At 54.9% G+C, this 26543-nt stretch overlaps 8 protein-coding genes across 8 annotated transcripts; 4 read left to right on the top strand and 4 right to left on the bottom strand.

Annotated features, from left to right (window-relative positions):
• Positions 1 to 8055: 8055 nt before the first annotated feature.
• Positions 8056 to 8454, bottom strand: LOC143171109 (claw keratin-like). Its single transcript, XM_076359873.1, has one exon. The coding sequence runs from the start codon at positions 8452 to 8454 to the stop codon at positions 8056 to 8058; it is 399 nt and encodes a 132-aa protein (XP_076215988.1).
• A 1998-nt stretch (positions 8455 to 10452) lies between these two features.
• Positions 10453 to 10919, top strand: LOC143171103 (claw keratin-like). Its single transcript, XM_076359866.1, has one exon. It carries the CDS (start codon positions 10453 to 10455, stop codon positions 10849 to 10851), a length of 399 nt encoding a protein of 132 aa, XP_076215981.1. The 3' UTR covers positions 10852 to 10919.
• Positions 10920 to 13261: 2342 nt separating this feature from the next.
• On the bottom strand, positions 13262 to 13736 carry LOC143171095 (claw keratin-like). Its single transcript, XM_076359857.1, has one exon. The coding sequence runs from the start codon at positions 13734 to 13736 to the stop codon at positions 13338 to 13340; it is 399 nt and encodes a 132-aa protein (XP_076215972.1). The 3' UTR covers positions 13262 to 13337.
• Positions 13737 to 15341: 1605 nt separating this feature from the next.
• Positions 15342 to 15808, top strand: LOC143171100 (claw keratin-like). The gene has a single exon (XM_076359863.1). The coding sequence runs from the start codon at positions 15342 to 15344 to the stop codon at positions 15738 to 15740; it is 399 nt and encodes a 132-aa protein (XP_076215978.1). The 3' UTR covers positions 15741 to 15808.
• Positions 15809 to 17889: 2081 nt separating this feature from the next.
• On the bottom strand, positions 17890 to 18625 carry LOC143171073 (claw keratin-like). Its single transcript, XM_076359830.1, has one exon. It carries the CDS (start codon positions 18623 to 18625, stop codon positions 18227 to 18229), a length of 399 nt encoding a protein of 132 aa, XP_076215945.1. The 3' UTR covers positions 17890 to 18226.
• A 1605-nt stretch (positions 18626 to 20230) lies between these two features.
• Positions 20231 to 20697, top strand: LOC143171098 (claw keratin-like). The gene has a single exon (XM_076359861.1). It carries the CDS (start codon positions 20231 to 20233, stop codon positions 20627 to 20629), a length of 399 nt encoding a protein of 132 aa, XP_076215976.1. The 3' UTR covers positions 20630 to 20697.
• A 2081-nt stretch (positions 20698 to 22778) lies between these two features.
• On the bottom strand, positions 22779 to 23514 carry LOC143171088 (claw keratin-like). Its single transcript, XM_076359850.1, has one exon. The coding sequence runs from the start codon at positions 23512 to 23514 to the stop codon at positions 23116 to 23118; it is 399 nt and encodes a 132-aa protein (XP_076215965.1). The 3' UTR covers positions 22779 to 23115.
• Positions 23515 to 25513: 1999 nt separating this feature from the next.
• LOC143171082 (claw keratin-like) lies at positions 25514 to 26263 on the top strand. Its single transcript, XM_076359840.1, has one exon. It carries the CDS (start codon positions 25514 to 25516, stop codon positions 25910 to 25912), a length of 399 nt encoding a protein of 132 aa, XP_076215955.1. The 3' UTR covers positions 25913 to 26263.
• The last annotated feature ends 280 nt before the right edge of the window (positions 26264 to 26543 follow it).

Genomic DNA, 26543 nt, shown 5'->3' with positions numbered 1-26543 from the left:
ATCGTAGTAAGTCTGACTTACCAAGTTCAGTGAGAATGTAAGTCCAGAGATGCGAGTAGAGAGCCCTGAATTTCTCTCCCTTTTATATGTTTATCTGACCAAGCCTACTGTGCTTTAAACTCATATTCATGACAAAACAAATTTTCTGATGCACGTCATTCCTTCAGTTGATGTAATTGTTTTTCTTGGTTTGTGATTATTAGTCAGTTCTTGGCTTCCAAAAGCATGACATTGCATTGCAGTTTTCTTTCATGTTCAGACTTCCTGGGTCAATTATATTTGTAGAATTAATGTGGTGAAATCTGAGTTATAACAGGAAAGGGAAGGAAGAATATTGAGAGCAGAATTGATTGACGTTCACAATCCCAGTTTTGGAGGAATGGACAAATTTCAGTATATGAAGCCTGTAATGACTCTGGATTGTTTTGAGGAAGAAAGAATTTCAATTTTTTTTGCAGAAATAATAATCCCTAGAAAGCATTTCTTGGGGTTTTTTTTTTATTATTTCAAAATTGCATTTTTAGGTCAGAATATTGGCATTATTTCTATTTATCATTTTGTTTGTATTATCTCCAGCTCAAAAGCAGAAGTACAAGAAAGGTGTTTGGATCAGAGGACAAGTCTGGTCTGTACCTTGCTGCAATCAAATATGCATGGGTGTTTTAGGTGTATACTGTGACCTGCCACATGAAAGTCATTCTATAGAAAATTCGATTTACTTGCTTGCTATGCTCTATCAATTACGTTTACCAAACTTCAACAGCCACCTCCTAAGTCTACATAGAAGGAAACTGGGGTCCTTTTTGGTGTAAGAACAGTGGAAATATTTTTGAATAAGGTAAGGAGCCTGTGACAAGACTTTATGAGAACTATAAAGCAGGTAGCAATCAATAATGAAGCTAAAGGCTTTCAAGCAGAAATAATGATATTTGAAATTTGAGACCCCACCTGGAGTACTTTGTCCAGCTCTGGAGCCCTCAGCATAAGAAAGACACGGACCTGTTGGAGCGGGTCCAGAGGAGGGCCACGAAAATGATCAGGGGGATGGAACACCTCTCCTGTGAAGAAAGGCTGAGAGAGTTGGGGTTGTTCAGCCTAGAGAAGAGAAGGCTTCGGGGAGACCTTGTTGCAGCCTCTCAGTACTTAAAGGGGGCTTCTAAAAAAGATGGCGGCAGACTTTTTAGCAGGGCCTGTTGCGACAGGACAAGGGGGAATGGCTTTAAACTAAAGGGGGGTAGATTCAGACTAGATATAAGGAAGACATTCTTTATGCTGAGGGTGGTGAGACACCAGCACAGGTTGCCCAGAGAGGTGGTGGATGCCCCATCCCGGGAAACATTCCAGGTCAGGCTGGACGGGGCTCTGAGCGACCTGATCTAGTAGAAGATGTCCCTGCCCACGGCAGGGGGATTGGACGAGACGACCTTTAGTGGTCCCTTCCAACCCAAACTATTCTATGATTCTATGATTTCCAGGCTTTGCACCATATATGAAATAAACTTACAAACTCAGTCTTCTGGAGAGCCAGCCCAAGTGAGGGAAATTTAATTGGATCCAAAAGTATCTGCTTAGTGATTGTTTACACTTCGATCAGAAAATGATTGACTCAGGGGTTCATTACAAGGAACAAGATAAAACAAACAGGTACATATCTCGGTAAGAACTGTAGTTTTCCTGAGAAGTCCCCCAAATGCTAAATATGGTTTAATGTGACATCTTCTTAATGCTGGTGAGGTGTTTAACTTAATACTGTTAATGACGGTGAATAATACTGAGCCCTGTGAATGTGACCTGGTAAGCAGCAACATCCCGGTCTTCCCTGGTGACCTTCACCTCAAAACACTGCTGTTCACTCACATTTAAGGGAAGGATAATAACAGGCATGTCAGATGTTCTGGGTCTTTCTCTAAATTTTGAGTATCAAAGCCTTCATTAATACTTATTAAAGATTTACAGGTACAAAGAGATTTATTATTTAAATATTAATACTATGTTACCGGAAAACACCCCAGTGTTATGTAACACAGTTTCTAAAAATGTATATCAGGTTATGCTGTTTCTATGCTTTATTAAGGTTGTAATTTATAGCTTCAGAATTGGGTCTCTGAAAGTTTTTTCTCTAAAAATGCATCATATACATACAATTTTAATGCTTATAGGCCAATTTTCTAGGTGAATCAATCAGCAGAGCAATATCCTATTGCATGACGGCATCAAATCAAAGAAATGGTCTTTCCCCCTTTGCTAGTCACAGGAAATGTTGGAAGGCATTGGTAAGAACATGCTGTTTCACGTGTCATTAAAATTATAAAATACATGAAAAGGAGAGGTTACCTCTTCCACAGGTATTTCAGAAAAAAAATGTACAACAAAGTGCATGGGCCAACATGCACGGTGAGGTTGGTCTTCCAAAAATGTCATGTTTGGTAATTCGTACGTCTTCGCATATTCTGTTGACTTGTTGCCGTACTGAAGAAGTGAATTCAGCATGATGATACCAAGGCTTAATTGCCCTATATAGTTTTGAGATGAAAGAAACCTGGAGGGTGTAGCCTGAGTGTCACAGTGCCAGACCAATAATCAGAAACCCTGTGGAGAACCAGTATATCAATGAGAAGTAGTCACGAGGGAAGCAAAATGTGTTTGGTAATTGGAGCCGACCCGGGGCGCAGACACGCCTTTCACGCCCTGGGCGGGACTGGGTGCTCTATAAAAACCTGCGCGGCTGAGAATAATGCATTCGCTTCTCCTGCCTTATTCTCCTTGCAGAAGTGGGTAAGTCAGAGTAGATTTAGAAAACCTAGTGAATAATGAAAAGATGTATTTGATACTATTTTCCCCCTCTTTCCCCCCCAGTTACTAATCTACAAGTGCTGTAGATTAATGCATTGGGAATTAAGGTTGTGATTTGATGAGAATTATTTATATGCAAGATATTCTTTCCTCCCTGGATTTTCATTAATATTTGAGTGTTTGAAACTGTGTCAATCCTGCGTGTATCCCTCTTTTCCCTTTAAGTCTTTATCTCAGTATGGCTACGAAGGATTTTCCAGTTTATTTCCTGACGGCTCCCTTTTGACACAGGCGTCGCGGTTCACAATGCCGTTTCCCATCATGATCCATGGGTGCAGCCAGTGGGGCTGTGCAGGAAAGCTCAGAAAGGCTGGTCAGGACAGAGGATTAGGGGGAAGACCTGGCACTAAAAATCAGGATAGAACAATAGATGAGCACAGAGGGTGTCGGGCAGAGCGCCTGGGTTTGCTGGCTCTCTCTTCCCTCCTTGCATGCTTGCTGCATTTATTTGAGATTTATTTGCTGTTGGGAGCATTGCCTACAGGCTTTTTCTTCCCTGTGGTGTTTTAGGCTTGCCTCCCTCCATCGCACCAAGATGACTTACTGCTTCCAGAACCAGTGTGAGGACACCTGCTACTATCCCTGCAACTACGGGACCGTGTACAACTACCGGCCCTGTGACTTGGGGAGGGACTGCGGCTACCAGGGCTACGGGTGTCTGTACCGTCAATTGGACAGCTACCCCTCATACAGCTCCCGCTGCTGCTACCCCTGCTGTACTTCCTACACCCGTAGATACAGCTATGGGAGCTGCTACCCCTGCTACCCCTGCTAAATCCAGAAGGATTTAATGCGAAACGAGGACTGAGAATTAATTACCGAATTCATGGCTGCTGTTAGGGTGGGGGTTTGCAGAAGCTCTGAGTCCAGGACTGTGACTGAAAGCCATAGTATTTTGGAGAGCTCAGTGTTTCTGTAAAACTTCTTCAATGTTCTTCCAAAATGTTTTGTCTTCTTTTTTCCCTACTGACTTCTTAACCCTACATGGGTTTGGTGGTGTAAAGGAAGCTGGGCTTCACATGGGTTAACATGGGTAAACAACTTCTTAACTCATTTATAGCTCTTTCCCAGCTAACTTTAATGAAATCTAGAGTCTACCTGTACTAGCCTTCCTATGGATATGTTTCTGACTTAACTGCTTTTGAAGCTATACCAAAGAACAGTAAATCATCTGATCTGATTTGTTTCATTGGACTTAATGCAAGTGGAAAAATTTGAAAATGGAAATTGATAGTCAAATGCTACAGCTGTAGCAGCAAAAATGATACCAATGAAACCAGGAGATTTTCTGCAGATATAAATTAATCTCAGTACTTATTCTTTCTGCTTCTGCTTTCTGTATTATTTTAGATTGTGATTGTGAGCTTTATTCTTATTAAAAATGTTACAGCATCACTACGTGTCCCTGATTTTCTTTTTCTGACTTGGATGTACCCAGATTTTTGTCCCTTGCTTGATATGTTTTACAGAGACACACTGCACCCTGTAGCTTTATGAATGTCAGCTGAACCTGAGCACACATTTTGCAAACTAACAACCCAGTAGTATCTCAGAAAATGAAGTCACCCATTCTGGAATTTCCTAGGAAGGATTTTGAAATATTCTTTTAAATTTGCCTTAGCATCACAGTGCGTGTGCAGACATCGGACATAACGGCACCACATCTTAGTGATTTGTAAATGCACAGACTGCCTGCAGGAAAACCCAATTTAACTGGGGAATAAGCCAAGAAGTTGGAAGAAAATACCTCTTTCTTAAGTGCTTTTGTGCTGGCAATGTCTGGGATGCTTTCTGGATCTAGAGACCTGATCTGTTACAGAGCAGAAAATAGCACACTTTCTGTTCACCTTATTAAGTGCTGCTAAGAACAAGTGTTTGCAGGTGTTACTGCAAGGCTTCATCTGGATGACAATGAAATGGCGTGAAGTTCCCAGGCTGCACAATCACACAGTTGTTATTAGGGTGAGATCACTTGACGCAAGTCTAAAGTGACTCTATTGTTCATGACTGAAGTACCTCTGAGTAGTAACCTCTTAATAGTATGATGCTGTAACACAGTCTAGGCATAAAACAGCCAGTGAAGTGCTTTGAAAGCCCTATTAAACCCTAGAACCCTTATTGTGAATGTAATTGCTATCCTTTGAACACACACAGAGGCACTTTGAGGGCAGTCTCACAAGAGGAACAGAGCTCAATTGTGCTACAATACAAAATGCAAGTACAAAATTCTTGAAAAGCTTTGCAAGTAAAGCTGTGGGTTACGCTTCCAGCAACTTTCAGGATGAAGTTTTCTCATGGCTTCTGAGGAGCTTTGTTCCTAGGAAAGCACTCACCGATGTGGAGGTTTGCCAATGTGATGCCCATCCACAAGAAGGGCCGGAAGGAGGATCCGGGGAACTACAGGCCTGTCAGCCTGACCTTGGTGCCGGGGAAGATTATGGAGCAGCTCATCTTGAGGGCGCTCACAAGGCATGAGCGGGACAACCAGGGCATCAGGCCTAGCCAGCACGGATTCATGAAAGGCAGGTCCTGCTTGACCAACCTGATCTCCTTCTATGACCAGGTGACCCGCCTAGTGGATGAGGGAAAGGCTGTGGATGTGGTCTACCTGGACTTCAGCAAGGCCTTTGACACCGTCTCCCACAGCATTCTCCTCGAGAAGCTGGCGGCTCACGGCTTAGACAGGTGGACTCTGCGCTGGGTCAAAAACTGGCTGGACGGCCGGGCCCAGAGAGTTGTGGTGAATGGAGTTCAATCCAGTTGGCAGCCGGTCACGAGCGGTGTTCCCCAGGGCTCAGTTTTGGGGCCGGTCTTGTTCAATATCTTTATTGATGATCTGGATGAGGGGATTGAGTGCACCCTCAGTAAGTTTGCAGACGACACCAAGTTGGGTGGGAGTGTTGATCTGCTCGAGGGTAGGAAGGCTCTGCAGAGGGACCTGGACAGGCTGGATGGATGGGCCCAGGCCAACTGTATGAGGTTCAACAAGGCCAAGTGCCGGGTCCTGCACTTCGGCCACAACAACCCCATGCAGCGCTACAGGCTTGGGGAAGAGTGGCTGGAAAGCTGCCTGGCAGAAAAGGACCTGGGGGTGTTGGTCGACAGCCGGCTGAACATGAGCCGGCAGTGTGCCCAGGCGGCCAAGAAGGCCAATGGCATCCTGGCCTGTATCAGAAAGAGTGTGGCCAGCAGGAGTAGGGAAGTGATCGTGCCCCTGTACTCGGCCCTGGTGAGGCCGCACCTCGAATACTGTGTTCAGTTTTGGGCCCCTCACTACAAGAAGGACGTTGAGGTGCTGGAGCGTGTCCAGAGAAGGGCAACGAGGCTGGTGAGGGGTCTGGAGAACAAGTCTTATGAGGAGCGGCTGAGGGAACTGGGGTTGTTTAGCCTGGAGAAGAGGAGGCTGAGGGGAGACCTCATCGCTCTCTACAACTCCCTGAAAGGAGGTTGTAGCGAGGTGAGTGTTGGTCTTTTCTCCGAAGTAACAAGTGATAGGACGAGAGGAAATGGCCTCAAGTTGCGGCAGGGGAGGTTTAGATTGGATGTAAGGAAAAATGTCTTTACTGAAAGAGTGGTGAAACATTGGAACAGGCTGCCCAGGGAAGTGGTGGAGTCCCCATCCCTGGAGGTATTTAAAAGACGTGTAGATGAGGCGCTTAGGGACATGGTTTAGTGGGCCTGGTGGTGTTGGGTTGACGGTTGGACTCGATGATCTTAGAGGTCTTTTCCAACCTCAATGATTCTATGATTCTATGATTCTATGATGTTGGTGCCTGACATGTTCCCTACAGAAGCACAGTGGATGTTGCTGTTCAACATGTATCTTGACATTAAGGTCTACAAATTTAGCTGGAACTGGTCATCATTTCAATTTTTCATTAGCTAAATCTATTAAACAAAATCTGGAAAGTTATGAATAAGTTACTGAGTAAAAACTGGAAAGTATTAAGTGTCTCAGAGTGCACAAGTAAGAGACAATGTTAGCTTAAAATAATTGCTAATTCCTCAGTAGTTCTACAGACTGTTTATGGACTTAGCTGCTTTAACAGGAGACCTAGTTAAAAGAAAGAGTTAGAAATTCATGGAATGCCACACACATACATGTTTCTTCCACTCCAGGAAATCTAAAGATAAGACTAGAAAGAAATCCAAATTTCTGGGATGAGAAGGCAAAGTAACTAATTGTAGGGTCTATCATGGTCATTTGTACAGACACATTTGAATGAAAAATTTGAAGGCTATAAAATCACATTCTGACTAAAGCATATATCGAAATGTCTCAACATATACTTTTGAAGTGACTATTACTCAATAATAAAGCACCTGAAAAGAGCAGCAAGCTTTTAATACAGTAATAACACACTATAAAATTATAAAATAGTTACGAGTGTCTGAGAAGTGCTTTGAACTTCTCAGACTATGTAGCGTGGAAAAATGTGAAGACATCGTATATTTCTGCTTGAGAAAAGGACCACAAAGTAACAAATAAATTCACTGACTTTTTTTCCTTCAAAAGCTGTCCCTTACGATGGGTCTAATAGCTTGTTTGTATCTGTTGTATGCTACAACACAAGGGTGTCTATCACAATCTGTTGAACCTTTCACAAACACTGTTCACTAACCCACGTGCCATCTGATATTAAACCCTGTGGCTTGAGCTTCATTACCAACATATTCCTGGCCAACGCTGAAAATCAGAAGAGCAAACACATGCAAATGGATCAAAAGCCAAGTCATTGATGCAACGTGGATTCTTTAATTGGGATGAAAAATGCAATAGACAGTGTCAGCAGGAAACAAAACAACACAGAAACAACGACTTGGAAAAATGAAAATCATAAGGCTGCAGCAAGGCACAACCCAGGGCTCCACTCCAAAGAAGCCCACCTCCTGTTGCAGGATGGGAGTCTGAGAGCTGGGCAGAGCAGGAGACACAAACATCCGAGGATGAGTACAGCTTCGTTGTATCGCAGATAGAGGGAAGCTGTTGGAGGCAGTGCTGGAAAACCTAAAATGGCCAGCTGAAGATCTGCAAGGTTACTCTGTGCAAATAAGCAAGGACCATAAAGTTCAAGTAGCTGCTTTGCCACAGCCTAAAGAGGGGCTGAAAGCTTTGTTCTTCATCTGGTGGTAGAAGACAAGAGGTGCTACTTGTGGAGACCGAGGGCAGATGCAGCCCTGAACTCCATGGATATTTGGGGCTTAGCAGGGCCCGCAGCTGCCACTGAGGTACCCGTGGCCTCGGCCCCAGCCACCATATCCGCAACCCCCAAAGGCTCCATAGCCCCCATAAAGCCCATAGCCCCCATAGCCTCCAAGGCCTCCATACCCCCCATAGCCCCCTAAGCCTCCAAATCCGCCACGGCCTCCAAAAGTGCCGCCATAGCCCCCTCCAACACCGGGGAATCCCGCCGAGCCAACAACGCTGTACTGCGGGAAGGAGCTGAGGATGGGCCCGGGGAAGGTGACCACCGAGGCCGGGGGCTGGATCACCACCGTGGAGTCAGGGCACTGCCGCACGCAGGGCTCGTTGGCGCTGTTGGCCAGTGGGGCCGGGGCGGCCACCCCACAGGAAGGGACGCACAGGCTGGAGCAGGACATCTTTCAGGCAGGCAAGGAGTCCTGGAAAAGGCACCGATGATTAGGCAAGGGTGCAGGGAAGGGGCTGTTTCGAGGGAGTCGGGGAGAGATCCCCAAGAGGCTTCCAAGAGCTGGACTTACCCGGGTGATCAGGAGAGTCAAGTGGAGGAAGCTGGATAGAGGGCTGCCAAGCCCTCAGCTCTTTTATACATGTCCCAGACTGCCCGGGGCATCGGCCAGAGGGGCGGTGGCAGAAACCCCGGGCAATGATGAAATCCAGCGGACAGGCTTCATGACAGAGATAGTGATGCGAGACAATTATATGCCTCCTCACTGGGGACACTGGCGTGTGAACGTGCCCTGGAGAGGATAGGGGTGATGGGAGGGACAGACCGTGACACATCATTACATGAAAGACAAGGTGCTGCTGCTGTAGCTGACCACACAACACCAATAAACCCGATTCTGTCCCCAATCCTCCTACTTTGCCTATGCGCAAGAGTCCTGAGCATCTTGCAGAAGTGCTTTGCAATCCTGTGCACAGCCATCACGCCTGTCATTACCTCCCTTTTACAGGCTGGTAAACAGAGGCACCAGGAGGTTGGGCAGAGGGAGAAGCCATTCCACATGCTTGGGGTGACTTCCAAATGCCCACCATCTCCGAATGCCAGCAACAGCTGTGCATCTCACGGTCTTGGAGTCCACAGACATCTCTACTAATTGCCAACCTCTAAGGCTCAGGAGGACATTGGGATTTTTGGTCCCAATTTCACTTGACAGCCATGCAAAGAGCAGTGGAGACGGGCCCCATGCGTGGCAAAACTGCAAATGAACAGGGGGCTGGTAGAGATGCAATAGGCACGGCAGTGGGATAGACCATGGGATACCTCTGAGAGGGGGGACGTATGTGGACGAGCAGGAGGGCAGGAACAGGACCAAGACACTCTCAGCTCCCTCAGCTACGTGTCTGTGAGCATGGTCCTCCCCGAGCCCTCTCTGGGGGAACTCGATTACCTAGCTGGGCATTGAGGGCTGTGCCAGGAGAGGCTGGCCAAGCACCCACGGAGAGCCCGGCTGCACATGGCCACGCTCCCCATGGGCACAGGTGTGCTGGGCAGTGCTGGCTCTGAGTGCGTGGCTGGACTGCTGCTGAGTGTGGCGTGGTTGGGCACAGCAATCTTCTGCGAGATGCTCAGGATTCTTCCATGTAAGCAAAGTGAGGGATTAGGGGCAGAGCAGGGTTTATTGGTGCCACAAGTTCAGCTACAGCAGCGCCTCGTCTTTCATGCAATGATGTGTCACGGTCTGTCCCTCCCATCACCTCTTTCTTCTCCAGGGCACATTTGCACGCCAGTGTCCCCAGTGAGGAGGCATATAATTGTCTCACATCACTATCTGTGTCGTGAAGCTTGTCTGCTTGATGTCATAATTAACCGGGGTTTTTGCAACCGCCCCCTTGGTCGATGCCCGGGGCAGTCTGGGACATGTATAAAAGAGCTGAGGGCTCGGCAGCCCTCTATCCAGCTTCCTCCACTTGACTCTCCTGATCACTGTGGTAAGTCCAAGCCTTACGTCCATCTTTCCTTCCTCAGCCGTGGCTTTCTCAAGGTACCTTTTGCTCTGGGCTCCACCACTCTTTCGTAGTGCATAGTTAGGATGTGACGGGACTGTTTCAGAGCTGTGGAAAGGATGGAAAATTGAACTGGTAGGTACCATGCCCTGAGTTTACCAATGGACTCAAGTCCTTTGGGAGCTCGGTGATTTTCCATCTGCTTTGGATGAGGGAGTTTTTCCTCACTCCCATGGGCGAGCAAGAACCAGGGAGCATGAGGGGAGCAAGGGGTCTAAACCAGCATTTCAACTCTGGAACGTGTTTTTGCTCTGACTGCCTGAGGTCATCCAGAGCATGTCCTGGGACACAGGTTCCAAGCGCAAGAGAGCCAGGAGGGATTTGGGATCAGGCCTTGCACTGAGCCAGAGCTCTGCCTTGTCTTGCAGCTTCACCTCCTGAACTGAAGGATGTCCTGCTCCAGCCTGTGCGTCCCTTCCTGTGGGGTGGCCGCCCCGGCCCCACTGGCCGACAGCGCCAACGAGCCCTGCGTGCGGCAGTGCCCTGACTCCACGGTGGTGATCCAGCCCCCGGCCTCGGTGGTCACCTTCCCCGGGCCCATCCTCAGCTCCTTCCCGCAGTACAGCGTTGTTGGCTCGGCGGGATTCCCCGGTGTTGGAGGGGGCTATGGCGGCACTTTTGGAGGCCGTGGTGGATTTGGAGGCTTAGGGGGCTATGGGGGGTATGGAGGCCTTGGAGGCTATGGGGGCTATGGGCTTTATGGGGGCTATGGAGCCTTTGGGGGTTGCGGATATGGTGGCTGGGGCCGAGGCCACAGGTACCTCAGTGGCAGCTGCGGGCCCTGCTAAGCCCCACACTGGGTCCGGCCACAGGCGAAGGAGAGCTCCGGAAAAGCCCCTGGCACATCCTGACATGTCGCCCAAAGGAAGGACGTCCCTTCAGCATTGCTGGGCTACGGAGCTTGGACGCCTCGCACCTGCTTGGTGCCCAACTCTGCCTTCTTCCTGCCCCGCTTGAGCTTCACTCCAGGACTTGATGCCCCTTGATGACAGAGACCCGCGCTGGGTGCCGGCTCCTGCGGCACGCCTCATGCTCACTGTAGCTCTGCCCACTGCCGGGAGACAGGGGAAGGCCCTGGCCAGGGCCCTGCTCTTCTCCCAACTCCCTCCTCCCCTGGAACTGCAATAAAAGCTCTGTTGCATCGCAATGTCGACCCATGGTTTTTCTTCTTCCTTCCTCCATACCCAATATCCCAGCTGGCAGCCTGGGATCCCTGGGCTGTCCTAGCCAGCATCCACCCGGCGCCTCGCCAGGGTGACCTGCGGGAGCTGCCTCGCTTCCTCCTGCCTACCCTCAGCAGCACGTCCTTACACCAGATGGTCACCTGCAGCAGGGGCCGTGCTCATCTCCTTCAACAAGAGCTTCTTCCTCTTTGCCCTCCCTGTCTTCTCCCCACTTTGGGCTCCTGCACTCTGCAGCCCAAAAAGAGCTTTTGGGCCCCACAGTAACTTTGCCGCTCACCCTGGCCGTTCCGATTGGGCTGCGTGCAGCCCCAGGACCGTGGGGATTGGGACGCCGATGGAGCCACCCCAAGGGCAAAGGTCCAGCTCAGAGCCACTTGGGAGGCCACGGGTCAACAGGGGAGAGGGTGAGCAACCCCCAGGCACCGCCTTGCCTCCATCCCTTCCACGTTCCTGCAGCCCCGCACCACCTCCTCGTCCTGTCTTTCCTCTGTCTTCCACTGCTCCTTGGAGCACTTTTGGCCCCGTCTTGCCCCCACTGCTTCAGCAGAAGCTCTTTCTGGCATTCCCTGTGTCACCCACCCGCTGCCTGGGGACACGGCTCTGCCCAGGAATGACAGGAGAGCTTCCCACAGCCCGGAGCTCTGGACCACATTTTGCTGGCCCTTTGCTGCCCTTCCTCACACACCAGCCCACAAAGAAGCTCACACTGCCACACACCCGCAAAGCACCCATTCACAGCAGCCGTGACGGGGTCACCAGAACCCCCGTCCATCATTGTGCCCTCAGCAGACACACAGGGGACACCACGTGAGCCCCGACCTGGTGGACGGCCGAGAGTCAGTGCAGGGGGACCTGGCCAGACGTGGGGACGGGCAGAGATGGAAACATCCTCGAGGGGAAGAGAAGACGTGCAAGCTTCAGTTCAGGCAGTGGAAAAAAAGAATGCCTGCTCTTGCCATTTTGCTGCCTTTTTTCCCATCCCCTGTGTTCACAGTTGTGGATGAGACATCTTTTCCTGAGCTCCTCAACAGTGACCAACGTGCTGCCACACTGCCCGTCCTGATGGCTCTGGCCGGAACTGTCTCTGTCCAAGACCACCTTGCAGTGCTGGGATCACAGGGTCAGAAGAGAGTGGGGGAAGGGAGGGACCTCAGGAGGGTAGGCAGTCCAACCTCCGGCTCAGAGAGCTTTGCCCCTCATGTGACTGGATGCCCATGGCCATTTCATGGCTCTGAGAGGAAACTTGGGAAAGGTCGCTGTGCCTATCTTACCCCTTCCCAGTGCACCCCACCTCTAGATGGGCACAGGGGCATGGCCCGCATCTGGCAGCAGCCCTGTACAGGCAGTGGTGGTCCCTCCATTTCCCTGGACCTCCAAATGTGACCAATAACAAGCCAGTAAGAGCGGGGTGAGGCCAGGCATGCTGGTTTTGCAGAGGATTTGGAAGAGCTTCTGCAAGACACCTATGGCACTTTCACGTATTCAAAGTGGGCTTTGAGAAAGTATTGCGTTTATTGCTGGTGGGAGAGCAGAGGAAGCGCAGTGGGATGTGCTCTGCAAGACCCAGCTGGGACTGGGACTGTCATCATCAGTTGTAGCACACTGAGCAAAGTGCCCAAATGCTCCAAGGGCACTATCGTGGGAGAATCAAGGAGCCCAGACCGACACGTCCTGAGGTTTGAAGGAAGTGAGAAAGAAGAAGGAAGGGTGAAGAAAAACCATGGGTCGACATTGCAATGCAACAGAGCTTTTATTGCAGTTCCAGGGGAGGAGGGAGTTGGGAGAAGAGCAGGGCCCTGGCCAGGGCCTTCCCCTGTCTCCCGGCAGTGGGCAGAGCTACAGTGAGCATGAGGCGTGCCGCAGGAGCCGGCACCCAGCGCGGGTCTCTGTCATCAAGGGGCATCAAGTCCTGGAGTGAAGCTCAAGCGGGGCAGGAAGAAGGCAGAGTTGGGCACCAAGCAGGCGCGAGGCGTCCAAGCTCCATAGCCCAGCAATGCTGAAGGGACGTCCTTCCTTTGGGCGACATGTCAGGATGTGCCAGGGGCTTTTCCGGAGCTCTCCTTCGCCTGTGGCCGGACCCAGTGTGGGGCTTAGCAGGGCCCGCAGCTGCCACTGAGGTACCTGTGGCCTCGGCCCCAGCCACCATATCCGCAACCCCCAAAGGCTCCATAGCCCCCATAAAGCCCATAGCCCCCATAGCCTCCAAGGCCTCCATACCCCCCATAGCCCCCTAAGCCTCCAAATCCGCCACGGCCTCCAAAAGTGCCGCCATAGCCCCCTCCAACACCGGGGAATCCCGCCGAGCCAACAACGCTGTACTGCGGGAAGGAGCTGAGGATGGGCCCGGGGAAGGTGACCACCGAGGCCGGGGGCTGGATCACCACCGTGGAGTCAGGGCACTGCCGCACGCAGGGCTCGTTGGTGCTGTTGGCCAGTGGGGCCGGGGCGGCCACCCCACAGGAAGGGACGCACAGGCTGGAGCAGGACATCCTTCAGTTCAGGAGGTGAAGCTGCAAGACAAGGCAGAGCTTGGGTTAAGGATACCTGCTGGCAGGAACAGGGCTCCGCAGTGCTCCCAGCCAGGTGGGGGTCCCGGTGAACATCCTCCCACCCCGTCCCTGCACCGTCTCCATGATGTCTCCAGCTCATTGCCACATGCCAGCCCCGCGCTTCTGCACCCTCCCACCACCACTTGCACCTAGCCCAGACAAAGCCACCCATCCTGCAGTGCTCCGGCACTAGGGCCACCCCTGTGCTCACCAAGGAGGTCCTCAGTGTTGCCTTGTGGTCCTGGCCACACTGCCTGCAAGTAATGCCCTTCCTCAGCCCGGCAGTGGCAGGGACCTTTCTCATCCCCAACTCGGTAGCACCAACAGCACCCAGGCTGGCCCCTACTGGGCTATGCACTTTGTGGGCCGGTGCCAGGAGCTGGGCTGGGAGCTTACCGAGGCTGGCGAGTCAAGACGGTTGGGACGTGAAGTGAGGGAAGCCTGGGGCCGCGACAGCTTTTATGCCTCACCACAGCCCTGCTGCAGGAGCCTTTGCAGGAAAAGCTGCCCTGAGGCTGCTGCAGGGCGATGCCTGGCGTCCTCTGCACCACCAGCACGCGCCTCGCAACCTGGGATTACAAGCGCTAGCCCATGAAGCAGACCCTGCCCTCAGTGAAGTAGCGTGGGGCATGGCATAGCATGGTCCTCCCCAAGCCCTCTCTGGAGGGACTCGATTACTCAGCTGGGCAGCAAGACCTGTGCCAGGACTGCCTGCCTGAGCAGCCGCAGCGAGGCAGGCTGCACGTGCCCACATTCTCTGCAGGCACCGGCATGTCAGGCAGTCTGCTCTTTGCGTTTTCATCAAGGGGACCTGCAAGCCCCAAATACCCAGCAAGGGCCTGCAGATGGCCAAGGCTTAGGGATGTCCCGAGCCCCTGTGAGCCCCCCAACCCTTGCCAGGGCTGGGAGATGGTGGGCACTTAGGAGCCACCCCGAGCATGTGGAATGGCTTCTGACTTTGCCAACCTTCCGAAGCCTCTGTTTACCAGCCTGTAAAAGAAAGGTAATGATAGGCGTGATGGCTGTGCACAGGATTGCAAAGCACTTCTGCAAGATGCTCAGGACTCTTGCGCATAGGCAAAGTGGGGGGATTAGGGGCAGAGCAGGGTTTATTGGTACCACCAGGTCAGCTACAGCAGCAGCACCTTGTCTTTCATGTAATGATGTGTCACGGTCTGTCCCTCCCATCACCCCTATCCTCTCCAGGGCACGTTCACACGCCAGTGTCCCCAGTGAGGAGGCATATAATTGTCTCGCATCACTATCTCTGTCATGAAGCCTGTCCGCTGGATTTCATCATTGCCCGGGGTTTCTGCCACCGCCCCTCTGGCCGATGCCCCGGGCAGTCTGGGACATGTATAAAAGAGCTGAGGGCTTGGCAGCCCTCTATCCAGCTTCCTCCACTTGACTCTCCTGATCACCCGGGTAAGTCCAGCTCTTGGAAGCCTCTTGGGGATCTCTCCCCGACTCCCTCGAAACAGCCCCTTCCCTGCACCCTTGCCTAATCATCGGTGCCTTTTCCAGGACTCCTTGCCTGCCTGAAAGATGTCCTGCTCCAGCCTGTGCGTCCCTTCCTGTGGGGTGGCCGCCCCGGCCCCACTGGCCGACAGCGCCAACGAGCCCTGCGTGCGGCAGTGCCCTGACTCCACGGTGGTGATCCAGCCCCCGGCCTCGGTGGTCACCTTCCCCGGGCCCATCCTCAGCTCCTTCCCGCAGTACAGCGTTGTTGGCTCGGCGGGATTCCCCGGTGTTGGAGGGGGCTATGGCGGCACTTTTGGAGGCCGTGGCGGATTTGGAGGCTTAGGGGGCTATGGGGGGTATGGAGGCCTTGGAGGCTATGGGGGCTATGGGCTTTATGGGGGCTATGGAGCCTTTGGGGGTTGCGGATATGGTGGCTGGGGCCGAGGCCACAGGTACCTCAGTGGCAGCTGCGGGCCCTGCTAAGCCCCACACTGGGTCCGGCCACAGGCGAAGGAGAGCTCCGGAAAAGCCCCTGGCACATCCTGACATGTCGCCCAAAGGAAGGACGTCCCTTCAGCATTGCTGGGCTATGGAGCTTGGACGCCTCGCGCCTGCTTGGTGCCCAACTCTGCCTTCTTCCTGCCCCGCTTGAGCTTCACTCCAGGACTTGCTATCCCCTGATGATACAGACCCGCGCTGGGTGCCGGCTCCTGCGGCACGCCTCATGCTCACTGTAGCTCTGCCCACTGCCGGGAGACAGGGGAAGGCCCTGGCCAGGGCCCTGCTCTTCTCCCAACTCCCTCCTCCCCTGGAACTGCAATAAAAGCTCTGTTGCATCGCAATGTCGACCCATGGTTTTTCTTCTTCCTTCCTCCATACCCAATATCCCAGCTGGCAGCCTGGGATCCCTGGGCTGTCCTAGCCAGCATCCACCCGGCGCCTCGCCAGGGTGACCTGCAGGAGCTGCCTCGCTTCCTCCTGCCTACCCTCAGCAGCACGTCCTTACACCAGATGGTCACCTGCAGCAGGGGCTGTGCTCATCTCCTTCAACAAGAGCTTCTTCCTCTTTGCCCTCCCTGTCTTTTCCCCACTTTGGGCTCCTGCACTCTGCAGCCCAAAAAGAGCTTTTGGGCCCCACAGTAACTTTGCCGCTCACCCTGGCCGTTCCGATTGGGCTGCGTGCAGCCCCAGGACCGTGGGGATTGGGACGCCGATGGAGCCACCCCAAGGGCAAAGGTCCAGCTCAGAGCCACTTGGGAGGCCACGGGTCAACAGGGGAGAGGGTGAGCAACCCCCAGGCACCGCCTTGCCTCCATCCCTTCCACGTTCCTGCAGCCCCGCACCACCTCCTCGTCCTGTCTTTCCTCTGTCTTCCACTGCTCCTTGGAGCACTTTTGGCCCCGTCTTGCCCCCACTGCTTCAGCAGAAGCTCTTTCTGGCATTCCCTGTGTCACCCACCCGCTGCCTGGGGACACGGCTCTGCCCAGGAATGACAGGAGAGCTTCCCACAGCCCGGAGCTCTGGACCACATTTTGCTGGCCCTTTGCTGCCCTTCCTCACACACCAGCCCACAAAGAAGCTCACACTGCCACACACCCGCAAAGCACCCATTCACAGCAGCCGTGACGGGGTCACCAGAACCCCCGTCCATCATTGTGCCCTCAGCAGACACACAGGGGACACCACGTGAGCCCCGACCTGGTGGACGGCCGAGAGTCAGTGCAGGGGGACCTGGCCAGACGTGGGGACGGGCAGAGATGGAAACATCCTCGAGGGGAAGAGAAGACGTGCAAGCTTCAGTTCAGGCAGTGGAAAAAAAGAATGCCTGCTCTTGCCATTTTGCTGCCTTTTTTCCCATCCCCTGTGTTCACAGTTGTGGATGAGACATCTTTTCCTGAGCTCCTCAACAGTGACCAACGTGCTGCCACACTGCCCGTCCTGATGGCTCTGGCCGGAACTGTCTCTGTCCAAGACCACCTTGCAGTGCTGGGATCACAGGGTCAGAAGAGAGTGGGGGAAGGGAGGGACCTCAGGAGGGTAGGCAGTCCAACCTCCGGCTCAGAGAGCTTTGCCCCTCATGTGACTGGATGCCCATGGCCATTTCATGGCTCTGAGAGGAAACTTGGGAAAGGTCGCTGTGCCTATCTTACCCCTTCCCAGTGCACCCCACCTCTAGATGGGCACAGGGGCATGGCCCGCATCTGGCAGCAGCCCTGTACAGGCAGTGGTGGTCCCTCCATTTCCCTGGACCTCCAAATGTGACCAATAACAAGCCAGTAAGAGCGGGGTGAGGCCAGGCATGCTGGTTTTGCAGAGGATTTGGAAGAGCTTCTGCAAGACACCTATGGCACTTTCACGTATTCAAAGTGGGCTTTGAGAAAGTATTGCGTTTATTGCTGGTGGGAGAGCAGAGGAAGCGCAGTGGGATGTGCTCTGCAAGACCCAGCTGGGACTGGGACTGTCATCATCAGTTGTAGCACACTGAGCAAAGTGCCCAAATGCTCCAAGGGCACTATCGTGGGAGAATCAAGGAGCCCAGACCGACACGTCCTGAGGTTTGAAGGAAGTGAGAAAGAAGAAGGAAGGGTGAAGAAAAACCATGGGTCGACATTGCAATGCAACAGAGCTTTTATTGCAGTTCCAGGGGAGGAGGGAGTTGGGAGAAGAGCAGGGCCCTGGCCAGGGCCTTCCCCTGTCTCCCGGCAGTGGGCAGAGCTACAGTGAGCATGAGGCGTGCCGCAGGAGCCGGCACCCAGCGCGGGTCTCTGTCATCAAGGGGCATCAAGTCCTGGAGTGAAGCTCAAGCGGGGCAGGAAGAAGGCAGAGTTGGGCACCAAGCAGGCGCGAGGCGTCCAAGCTCCGTAGCCCAGCAATGCTGAAGGGACGTCCTTCCTTTGGGCGACATGTCAGGATGTGCCAGGGGCTTTTCCGGAGCTCTCCTTCGCCTGTGGCCGGACCCAGTGTGGGGCTTAGCAGGGCCCGCAGCTGCCACTGAGGTACCTGTGGCCTCGGCCCCAGCCACCATATCCGCAACCCCCAAAGGCTCCATAGCCCCCATAAAGCCCATAGCCCCCATAGCCTCCAAGGCCTCCATACCCCCCATAGCCCCCTAAGCCTCCAAATCCGCCACGGCCTCCAAAAGTGCCGCCATAGCCCCCTCCAACACCGGGGAATCCCGCCGAGCCAACAACGCTGTACTGCGGGAAGGAGCTGAGGATGGGCCCGGGGAAGGTGACCACCGAGGCCGGGGGCTGGATCACCACCGTGGAGTCAGGGCACTGCCGCACGCAGGGCTCGTTGGTGCTGTTGGCCAGTGGGGCCGGGGCGGCCACCCCACAGGAAGGGACGCACAGGCTGGAGCAGGACATCCTTCAGTTCAGGAGGTGAAGCTGCAAGACAAGGCAGAGCTTGGGTTAAGGATACCTGCTGGCAGGAACAGGGCTCCGCAGTGCTCCCAGCCAGGTGGGGGTCCCGGTGAACATCCTCCCACCCCGTCCCTGCACCGTCTCCATGATGTCTCCAGCTCATTGCCACATGCCAGCCCCGCGCTTCTGCACCCTCCCACCACCACTTGCACCTAGCCCAGACAAAGCCACCCATCCTGCAGTGCTCCGGCACTAGGGCCACCCCTGTGCTCACCAAGGAGGTCCTCAGTGTTGCCTTGTGGTCCTGGCCACACTGCCTGCAAGTAATGCCCTTCCTCAGCCCGGCAGTGGCAGGGACCTTTCTCATCCCCAACTCGGTAGCACCAACAGCACCCAGGCTGGCCCCTACTGGGCTATGCACTTTGTGGGCCGGTGCCAGGAGCTGGGCTGGGAGCTTACCGAGGCTGGCGAGTCAAGACGGTTGGGACGTGAAGTGAGGGAAGCCTGGGGCCGCGACAGCTTTTATGCCTCACCACAGCCCTGCTGCAGGAGCCTTTGCAGGAAAAGCTGCCCTGAGGCTGCTGCAGGGCGATGCCTGGCGTCCTCTGCACCACCAGCACGCGCCTCGCAACCTGGGATTACAAGCGCTAGCCCATGAAGCAGACCCTGCCCTCAGTGAAGTAGCGTGGGGCATGGCATAGCATGGTCCTCCCCAAGCCCTCTCTGGAGGGACTCGATTACTCAGCTGGGCAGCAAGACCTGTGCCAGGACTGCCTGCCTGAGCAGCCGCAGCGAGGCAGGCTGCACGTGCCCACATTCTCTGCAGGCACCGGCATGTCAGGCAGTCTGCTCTTTGCGTTTTCATCAAGGGGACCTGCAAGCCCCAAATACCCAGCAAGGGCCTGCAGATGGCCAAGGCTTAGGGATGTCCCGAGCCCCTGTGAGCCCCCCAACCCTTGCCAGGGCTGGGAGATGGTGGGCACTTAGGAGCCACCCCGAGCATGTGGAATGGCTTCTGACTTTGCCAACCTTCCGAAGCCTCTGTTTACCAGCCTGTAAAAGAAAGGTAATGATAGGCGTGATGGCTGTGCACAGGATTGCAAAGCACTTCTGCAAGATGCTCAGGACTCTTGCGCATAGGCAAAGTGGGGGGATTAGGGGCAGAGCAGGGTTTATTGGTACCACCAGGTCAGCTACAGCAGCAGCACCTTGTCTTTCATGTAATGATGTGTCACGGTCTGTCCCTCCCATCACCCCTATCCTCTCCAGGGCACGTTCACACGCCAGTGTCCCCAGTGAGGAGGCATATAATTGTCTCGCATCACTATCTCTGTCATGAAGCCTGTCCGCTGGATTTCATCATTGCCCGGGGTTTCTGCCACCGCCCCTCTGGCCGATGCCCCGGGCAGTCTGGGACATGTATAAAAGAGCTGAGGGCTTGGCAGCCCTCTATCCAGCTTCCTCCACTTGACTCTCCTGATCACCCGGGTAAGTCCAGCTCTTGGAAGCCTCTTGGGGATCTCTCCCCGACTCCCTCGAAACAGCCCCTTCCCTGCACCCTTGCCTAATCATCGGTGCCTTTTCCAGGACTCCTTGCCTGCCTGAAAGATGTCCTGCTCCAGCCTGTGCGTCCCTTCCTGTGGGGTGGCCGCCCCGGCCCCACTGGCCGACAGCGCCAACGAGCCCTGCGTGCGGCAGTGCCCTGACTCCACGGTGGTGATCCAGCCCCCGGCCTCGGTGGTCACCTTCCCCGGGCCCATCCTCAGCTCCTTCCCGCAGTACAGCGTTGTTGGCTCGGCGGGATTCCCCGGTGTTGGAGGGGGCTATGGCGGCACTTTTGGAGGCCGTGGCGGATTTGGAGGCTTAGGGGGCTATGGGGGGTATGGAGGCCTTGGAGGCTATGGGGGCTATGGGCTTTATGGGGGCTATGGAGCCTTTGGGGGTTGCGGATATGGTGGCTGGGGCCGAGGCCACAGGTACCTCAGTGGCAGCTGCGGGCCCTGCTAAGCCCCACACTGGGTCCGGCCACAGGCGAAGGAGAGCTCCGGAAAAGCCCCTGGCACATCCTGACATGTCGCCCAAAGGAAGGACGTCCCTTCAGCATTGCTGGGCTATGGAGCTTGGACGCCTCGCGCCTGCTTGGTGCCCAACTCTGCCTTCTTCCTGCCCCGCTTGAGCTTCACTCCAGGACTTGCTATCCCCTGATGATACAGACCCGCGCTGGGTGCCGGCTCCTGCGGCACGCCTCATGCTCACTGTAGCTCTGCCCACTGCCGGGAGACAGGGGAAGGCCCTGGCCAGGGCCCTGCTCTTCTCCCAACTCCCTCCTCCCCTGGAACTGCAATAAAAGCTCTGTTGCATCGCAATGTCGACCCATGGTTTTTCTTCTTCCTTCCTCCATACCCAATATCCCAGCTGGCAGCCTGGGATCCCTGGGCTGTCCTAGCCAGCATCCACCCGGCGCCTCGCCAGGGTGACCTGCAGGAGCTGCCTCGCTTCCTCCTGCCTACCCTCAGCAGCACGTCCTTACACCAGATGGTCACCTGCAGCAGGGGCTGTGCTCATCTCCTTCAACAAGAGCTTCTTCCTCTTTGCCCTCCCTGTCTTTTCCCCACTTTGGGCTCCTGCACTCTGCAGCCCAAAAAGAGCTTTTGGGCCCCACAGTAACTTTGCCGCTCACCCTGGCCGTTCCGATTGGGCTGCGTGCAGCCCCAGGACCGTGGGGATTGGGACGCCGATGGAGCCACCCCAAGGGCAAAGGTCCAGCTCAGAGCCACTTGGGAGGCCACGGGTCAACAGGGGAGAGGGTGAGCAACCCCCAGGCACCGCCTTGCCTCCATCCCTTCCACGTTCCTGCAGCCCCGCACCACCTCCTCGTCCTGTCTTTCCTCTGTCTTCCACTGCTCCTTGGAGCACTTTTGGCCCCGTCTTGCCCCCACTGCTTCAGCAGAAGCTCTTTCTGGCATTCCCTGTGTCACCCACCCGCTGCCTGGGGACACGGCTCTGCCCAGGAATGACAGGAGAGCTTCCCACAGCCCGGAGCTCTGGACCACATTTTGCTGGCCCTTTGCTGCCCTTCCTCACACACCAGCCCACAAAGAAGCTCACACTGCCACACACCCGCAAAGCACCCATTCACAGCAGCCGTGACGGGGTCACCAGAACCCCCGTCCATCATTGTGCCCTCAGCAGACACACAGGGGACACCACGTGAGCCCCGACCTGGTGGACGGCCGAGAGTCAGTGCAGGGGGACCTGGCCAGACGTGGGGACGGGCAGAGATGGAAACATCCTCGAGGGGAAGAGAAGACGTGCAAGCTTCAGTTCAGGCAGTGGAAAAAAAGAATGCCTGCTCTTGCCATTTTGCTGCCTTTTTTCCCATCCCCTGTGTTCACAGTTGTGGATGAGACATCTTTTCCTGAGCTCCTCAACAGTGACCAACGTGCTGCCACACTGCCCGTCCTGATGGCTCTGGCCGGAACTGTCTCTGTCCAAGACCACCTTGCAGTGCTGGGATCACAGGGTCAGAAGAGAGTGGGGGAAGGGAGGGACCTCAGGAGGGTAGGCAGTCCAACCTCCGGCTCAGGGAGCTTTGCCCCTCATGTGACTGGATGCCCATGGCCATTTCATGGCTCTGAGAGGAAACTTGGGAAAGGTCGCTGTGCCTATCTTACCCCTTCCCAGTGCACCCCACCTCTAGATGGGCACAGGGGCATGGCCCGCATCTGGCAGCAGCCCTGTACAGGCAGTGGTGGTCCCTCCATTTCCCTGGACCTCCAAATGTGACCAATAACAAGCCAGTAAGAGCGGGGTGAGGCCAGGCATGCTGGTTTTGCAGAGGATTTGGAAGAGCTTCTGCAAGACACCTATGGCACTTTCACGTATTCAAAGTGGGCTTTGAGAAAGTATTGCGTTTATTGCTGGTGGGAGAGCAGAGGAAGCGCAGTGGGATGTGCTCTGCAAGACCCAGCTGGGACTGGGACTGTCATCATCAGTTGTAGCACACTGAGCAAAGTGCCCAAATGCTCCAAGGGCACTATCGTGGGAGAATCAAGGAGCCCAGACCGACACGTCCTGAGGTTTGAAGGAAGTGAGAAAGAAGAAGGAAGGGTGAAGAAAAACCATGGGTCGACATTGCAATGCAACAGAGCTTTTATTGCAGTTCCAGGGGAGGAGGGAGTTGGGAGAAGAGCAGGGCCCTGGCCAGGGCCTTCCCCTGTCTCCCGGCAGTGGGCAGAGCTACAGTGAGCATGAGGCGTGCCGCAGGAGCCGGCACCCAGCGCGGGTCTCTGTCATCAAGGGGCATCAAGTCCTGGAGTGAAGCTCAAGCGGGGCAGGAAGAAGGCAGAGTTGGGCACCAAGCAGGCGCGAGGCGTCCAAGCTCCGTAGCCCAGCAATGCTGAAGGGACGTCCTTCCTTTGGGCGACATGTCAGGATGTGCCAGGGGCTTTTCCGGAGCTCTCCTTCGCCTGTGGCCGGACCCAGTGTGGGGCTTAGCAGGGCCCGCAGCTGCCACTGAGGTACCTGTGGCCTCGGCCCCAGCCACCATATCCGCAACCCCCAAAGGCTCCATAGCCCCCATAAAGCCCATAGCCCCCATAGCCTCCAAGGCCTCCATACCCCCCATAGCCCCCTAAGCCTCCAAATCCGCCACGGCCTCCAAAAGTGCCGCCATAGCCCCCTCCAACACCGGGGAATCCCGCCGAGCCAACAACGCTGTACTGCGGGAAGGAGCTGAGGATGGGCCCGGGGAAGGTGACCACCGAGGCCGGGGGCTGGATCACCACCGTGGAGTCAGGGCACTGCCGCACGCAGGGCTCGTTGGTGCTGTCGGCCAGTGGGGCCGGGGCGGCCACCCCACAGGAAGGGACGCACAGGCTGGAGCAGGACATCCTTCAGTTCAGGAGGTGAAGCTGCAAGACAAGGCAGAGCTCTGGCTCAGTGCAAGGCCTGATCCCAAATCCCTCCTGGCTCTCTTGCGCTTGGAACCTGTGTCCCAGGACATGCTCTGGATGACCTCAGGCAGTCAGAGCAAAAACACGTTCCAGAGTTGAAATGCTGGTTTAGACCCCTTGCTCCCCTCATGCTCCCTGGTTCTTGCTCGCCCATGGGAGTGAGGAAAAACTCCCTCATCCAAAGCAGATGGAAAATCACCGAGCTCCCAAAGGACTTGAGTCCATTGGTAAACTCAGGGCATGGTACCTACCAGTTCAATTTTCCATCCTTTCCACAGCTCTGAAACAGTCCCGTCACATCCTAACTATGCACTACGAAAGAGTGGTGGAGCCCAGAGCAAAAGGTACCTTGAGAAAGCCACGGCTGAGGAAGGAAAGATGGACGTAAGGCTTGGACTTACCACAGTGATCAGGAGAGTCAAGTGGAGGAAGCTGGATAGAGGGCTGCCGAGCCCTCAGCTCTTTTATACATGTCCCAGACTGCCCCGGGCATCGACCAAGGGGGCGGTTGCAAAAACCCCGGTTAATTATGACATCAAGCAGACAAGCTTCACGACACAGATAGTGATGTGAGACAATTATATGCCTCCTCACTGGGGACACTGGCGTGCAAATGTGCCCTGGAGAAGAAAGAGGTGATGGGAGGGACAGACCGTGACACATCATTGCATGAAAGACGAGGCGCTGCTGTAGCTGAACTTGTGGCACCAATAAACCCTGCTCTGCCCCTAATCCCTCACTTTGCTTACATGGAAGAATCCTGAGCATCTTGCAGAAGATTGCTGTGCCCAACCACGCCACACTCAGCAGCAGTCCAGCCACGCACTCAGAGCCAGCACTGCCCAGCACACCTGTGCCCATGGGGAGCGTGGCCATGTGCAGCCGGGCTCTCCGTGGGTGCTTGGCCAGCCTCTCCTGGCACAGCCCTCAATGCCCAGCTAGGTAATCGAGTTCCCCCAGAGAGGGCTCGGGGAGGACCATGCTCACAGACACGTAGCTGAGGGAGCTGAGAGTGTCTTGGTCCTGTTCCTGCCCTCCTGCTCCTCCATGGACATGTCCCCTATCACAGGTCCCCAGTGCCTGAGCCCACTGTTCTCCCACCCGCATCTGTGCCAGCACTGTTCATAGGTGGAACTCCATCCGACACGGGACCCTTCTCCTCTGCTCTTTGCATGACCATCAAGTGAATTGGGGAGCGAAAAATCAACAAGCCATGCAGTGGCAGGTAAATGTCCAATGCTTAGGGATGCCCCTTGCACCTGGGACTGCGCTCTGCCCAGTCCTTGCCAGCATGGGGTCACAGCTGGCATTAGGGAGCTGCCCTGAGTTGCTGGGATAGCTTCTTCCTTTGCCGAACCTCCTGGTGCCTCTGTTTACCAGCCTGTAAAAGGGAGGTAATGACAGGCGTGATGGCTGTGCACAGGATTGCAAAGCACTTCTGCAAGATGCTCAGGACTCTTGCGCATAGGCAAAGTAGGAGGATTGGGGACAGAATCGGGTTTATTGGTGTTGTGTGGTCAGCTACAGCAGCAGCACCTTGTCTTTCATGTAATGATGTGTCACGGTCTGTCCCTCCCATCACCCCTATCCTCTCCAGGGCACGTTCACACGCCAGTGTCCCCAGTGAGGAGGCATATAATTGTCTCGCATCACTATCTCTGTCATGAAGCCTGTCCGCTGGATTTCATCATTGCCCGGGGTTTCTGCCACCGCCCCTCTGGCCGATGCCCCGGGCAGTCTGGGACATGTATAAAAGAGCTGAGGGCTTGGCAGCCCTCTATCCAGCTTCCTCCACTTGACTCTCCTGATCACCCGGGTAAGTCCAGCTCTTGGAAGCCTCTTGGGGATCTCTCCCCGACTCCCTCGAAACAGCCCCTTCCCTGCACCCTTGCCTAATCATCGGTGCCTTTTCCAGGACTCCTTGCCTGCCTGAAAGATGTCCTGCTCCAGCCTGTGCGTCCCTTCCTGTGGGGTGGCCGCCCCGGCCCCACTGGCCGACAGCGCCAACGAGCCCTGCGTGCGGCAGTGCCCTGACTCCACGGTGGTGATCCAGCCCCCGGCCTCGGTGGTCACCTTCCCCGGGCCCATCCTCAGCTCCTTCCCGCAGTACAGCGCTGTTGGCTCGGCGGGATTCCCCGGTGTTGGAGGGGGCTATGGCGGCACTTTTGGAGGCCGTGGCGGATTTGGAGGCTTAGGGGGCTATGGGGGGTATGGAGGCCTTGGAGGCTATGGGGGCTATGGGCTTTATGGGGGCTATGGAGCCTTTGGGGGTTGCGGATATGGTGGCTGGGGCCGAGGCCACAGGTACCTCAGTGGCAGCTGCGGGCCCTGCTAAGCCCCACACTGGGTCCGGCCACAGGCGAAGGAGAGCTCCGGAAAAGCCCCTGGCACATCCTGACATGTCGCCCAAAGGAAGGACGTCCCTTCAGCATTGCTGGGCTACGGAGCTTGGACGCCTCGCGCCTGCTTGGTGCCCAACTCTGCCTTCTTCCTGCCCCGCTTGAGCTTCACTCCAGGACTTGATGCCCCTTGATGACAGAGACCCGCGCTGGGTGCCGGCTCCTGCGGCACGCCTCATGCTCACTGTAGCTCTGCCCACTGCCGGGAGACAGGGGAAGGCCCTGGCCAGGGCCCTGCTCTTCTCCCAACTCCCTCCTCCCCTGGAACTGCAATAAAAGCTCTGTTGCATTGCAATGTCGACCCATGGTTTTTCTTCACCCTTCCTTCTTCTTTCTCACTTCCTTCAAACCTCAGGACGTGTCGGTCTGGGCTCCTTGATTCTCCCACGATAGTGCCCTTGGAGCATTTGGGCACTTTGCTCAGTGTGCTACAACTGATGATGACAGTCCCAGTCCCAGCTGGGTCTTGCAGAGCACATCCCACTGCGCTTCCTCTGCTCTCCCACCAGCAATAAACGCAATACTTTCTCAAAGCCCACTTTGAATACGTGAAAGTGCCATAGGTGT

The sequence above is a fragment of the Aptenodytes patagonicus genome, chromosome 26 (assembly GCF_965638725.1).
Source record: "Aptenodytes patagonicus chromosome 26, bAptPat1.pri.cur, whole genome shotgun sequence".
NCBI classification, from domain to species: Eukaryota; Metazoa; Chordata; class Aves; order Sphenisciformes; family Spheniscidae; genus Aptenodytes; species Aptenodytes patagonicus.
This window is presented reverse-complemented; position numbering and strand designations above follow the sequence as displayed.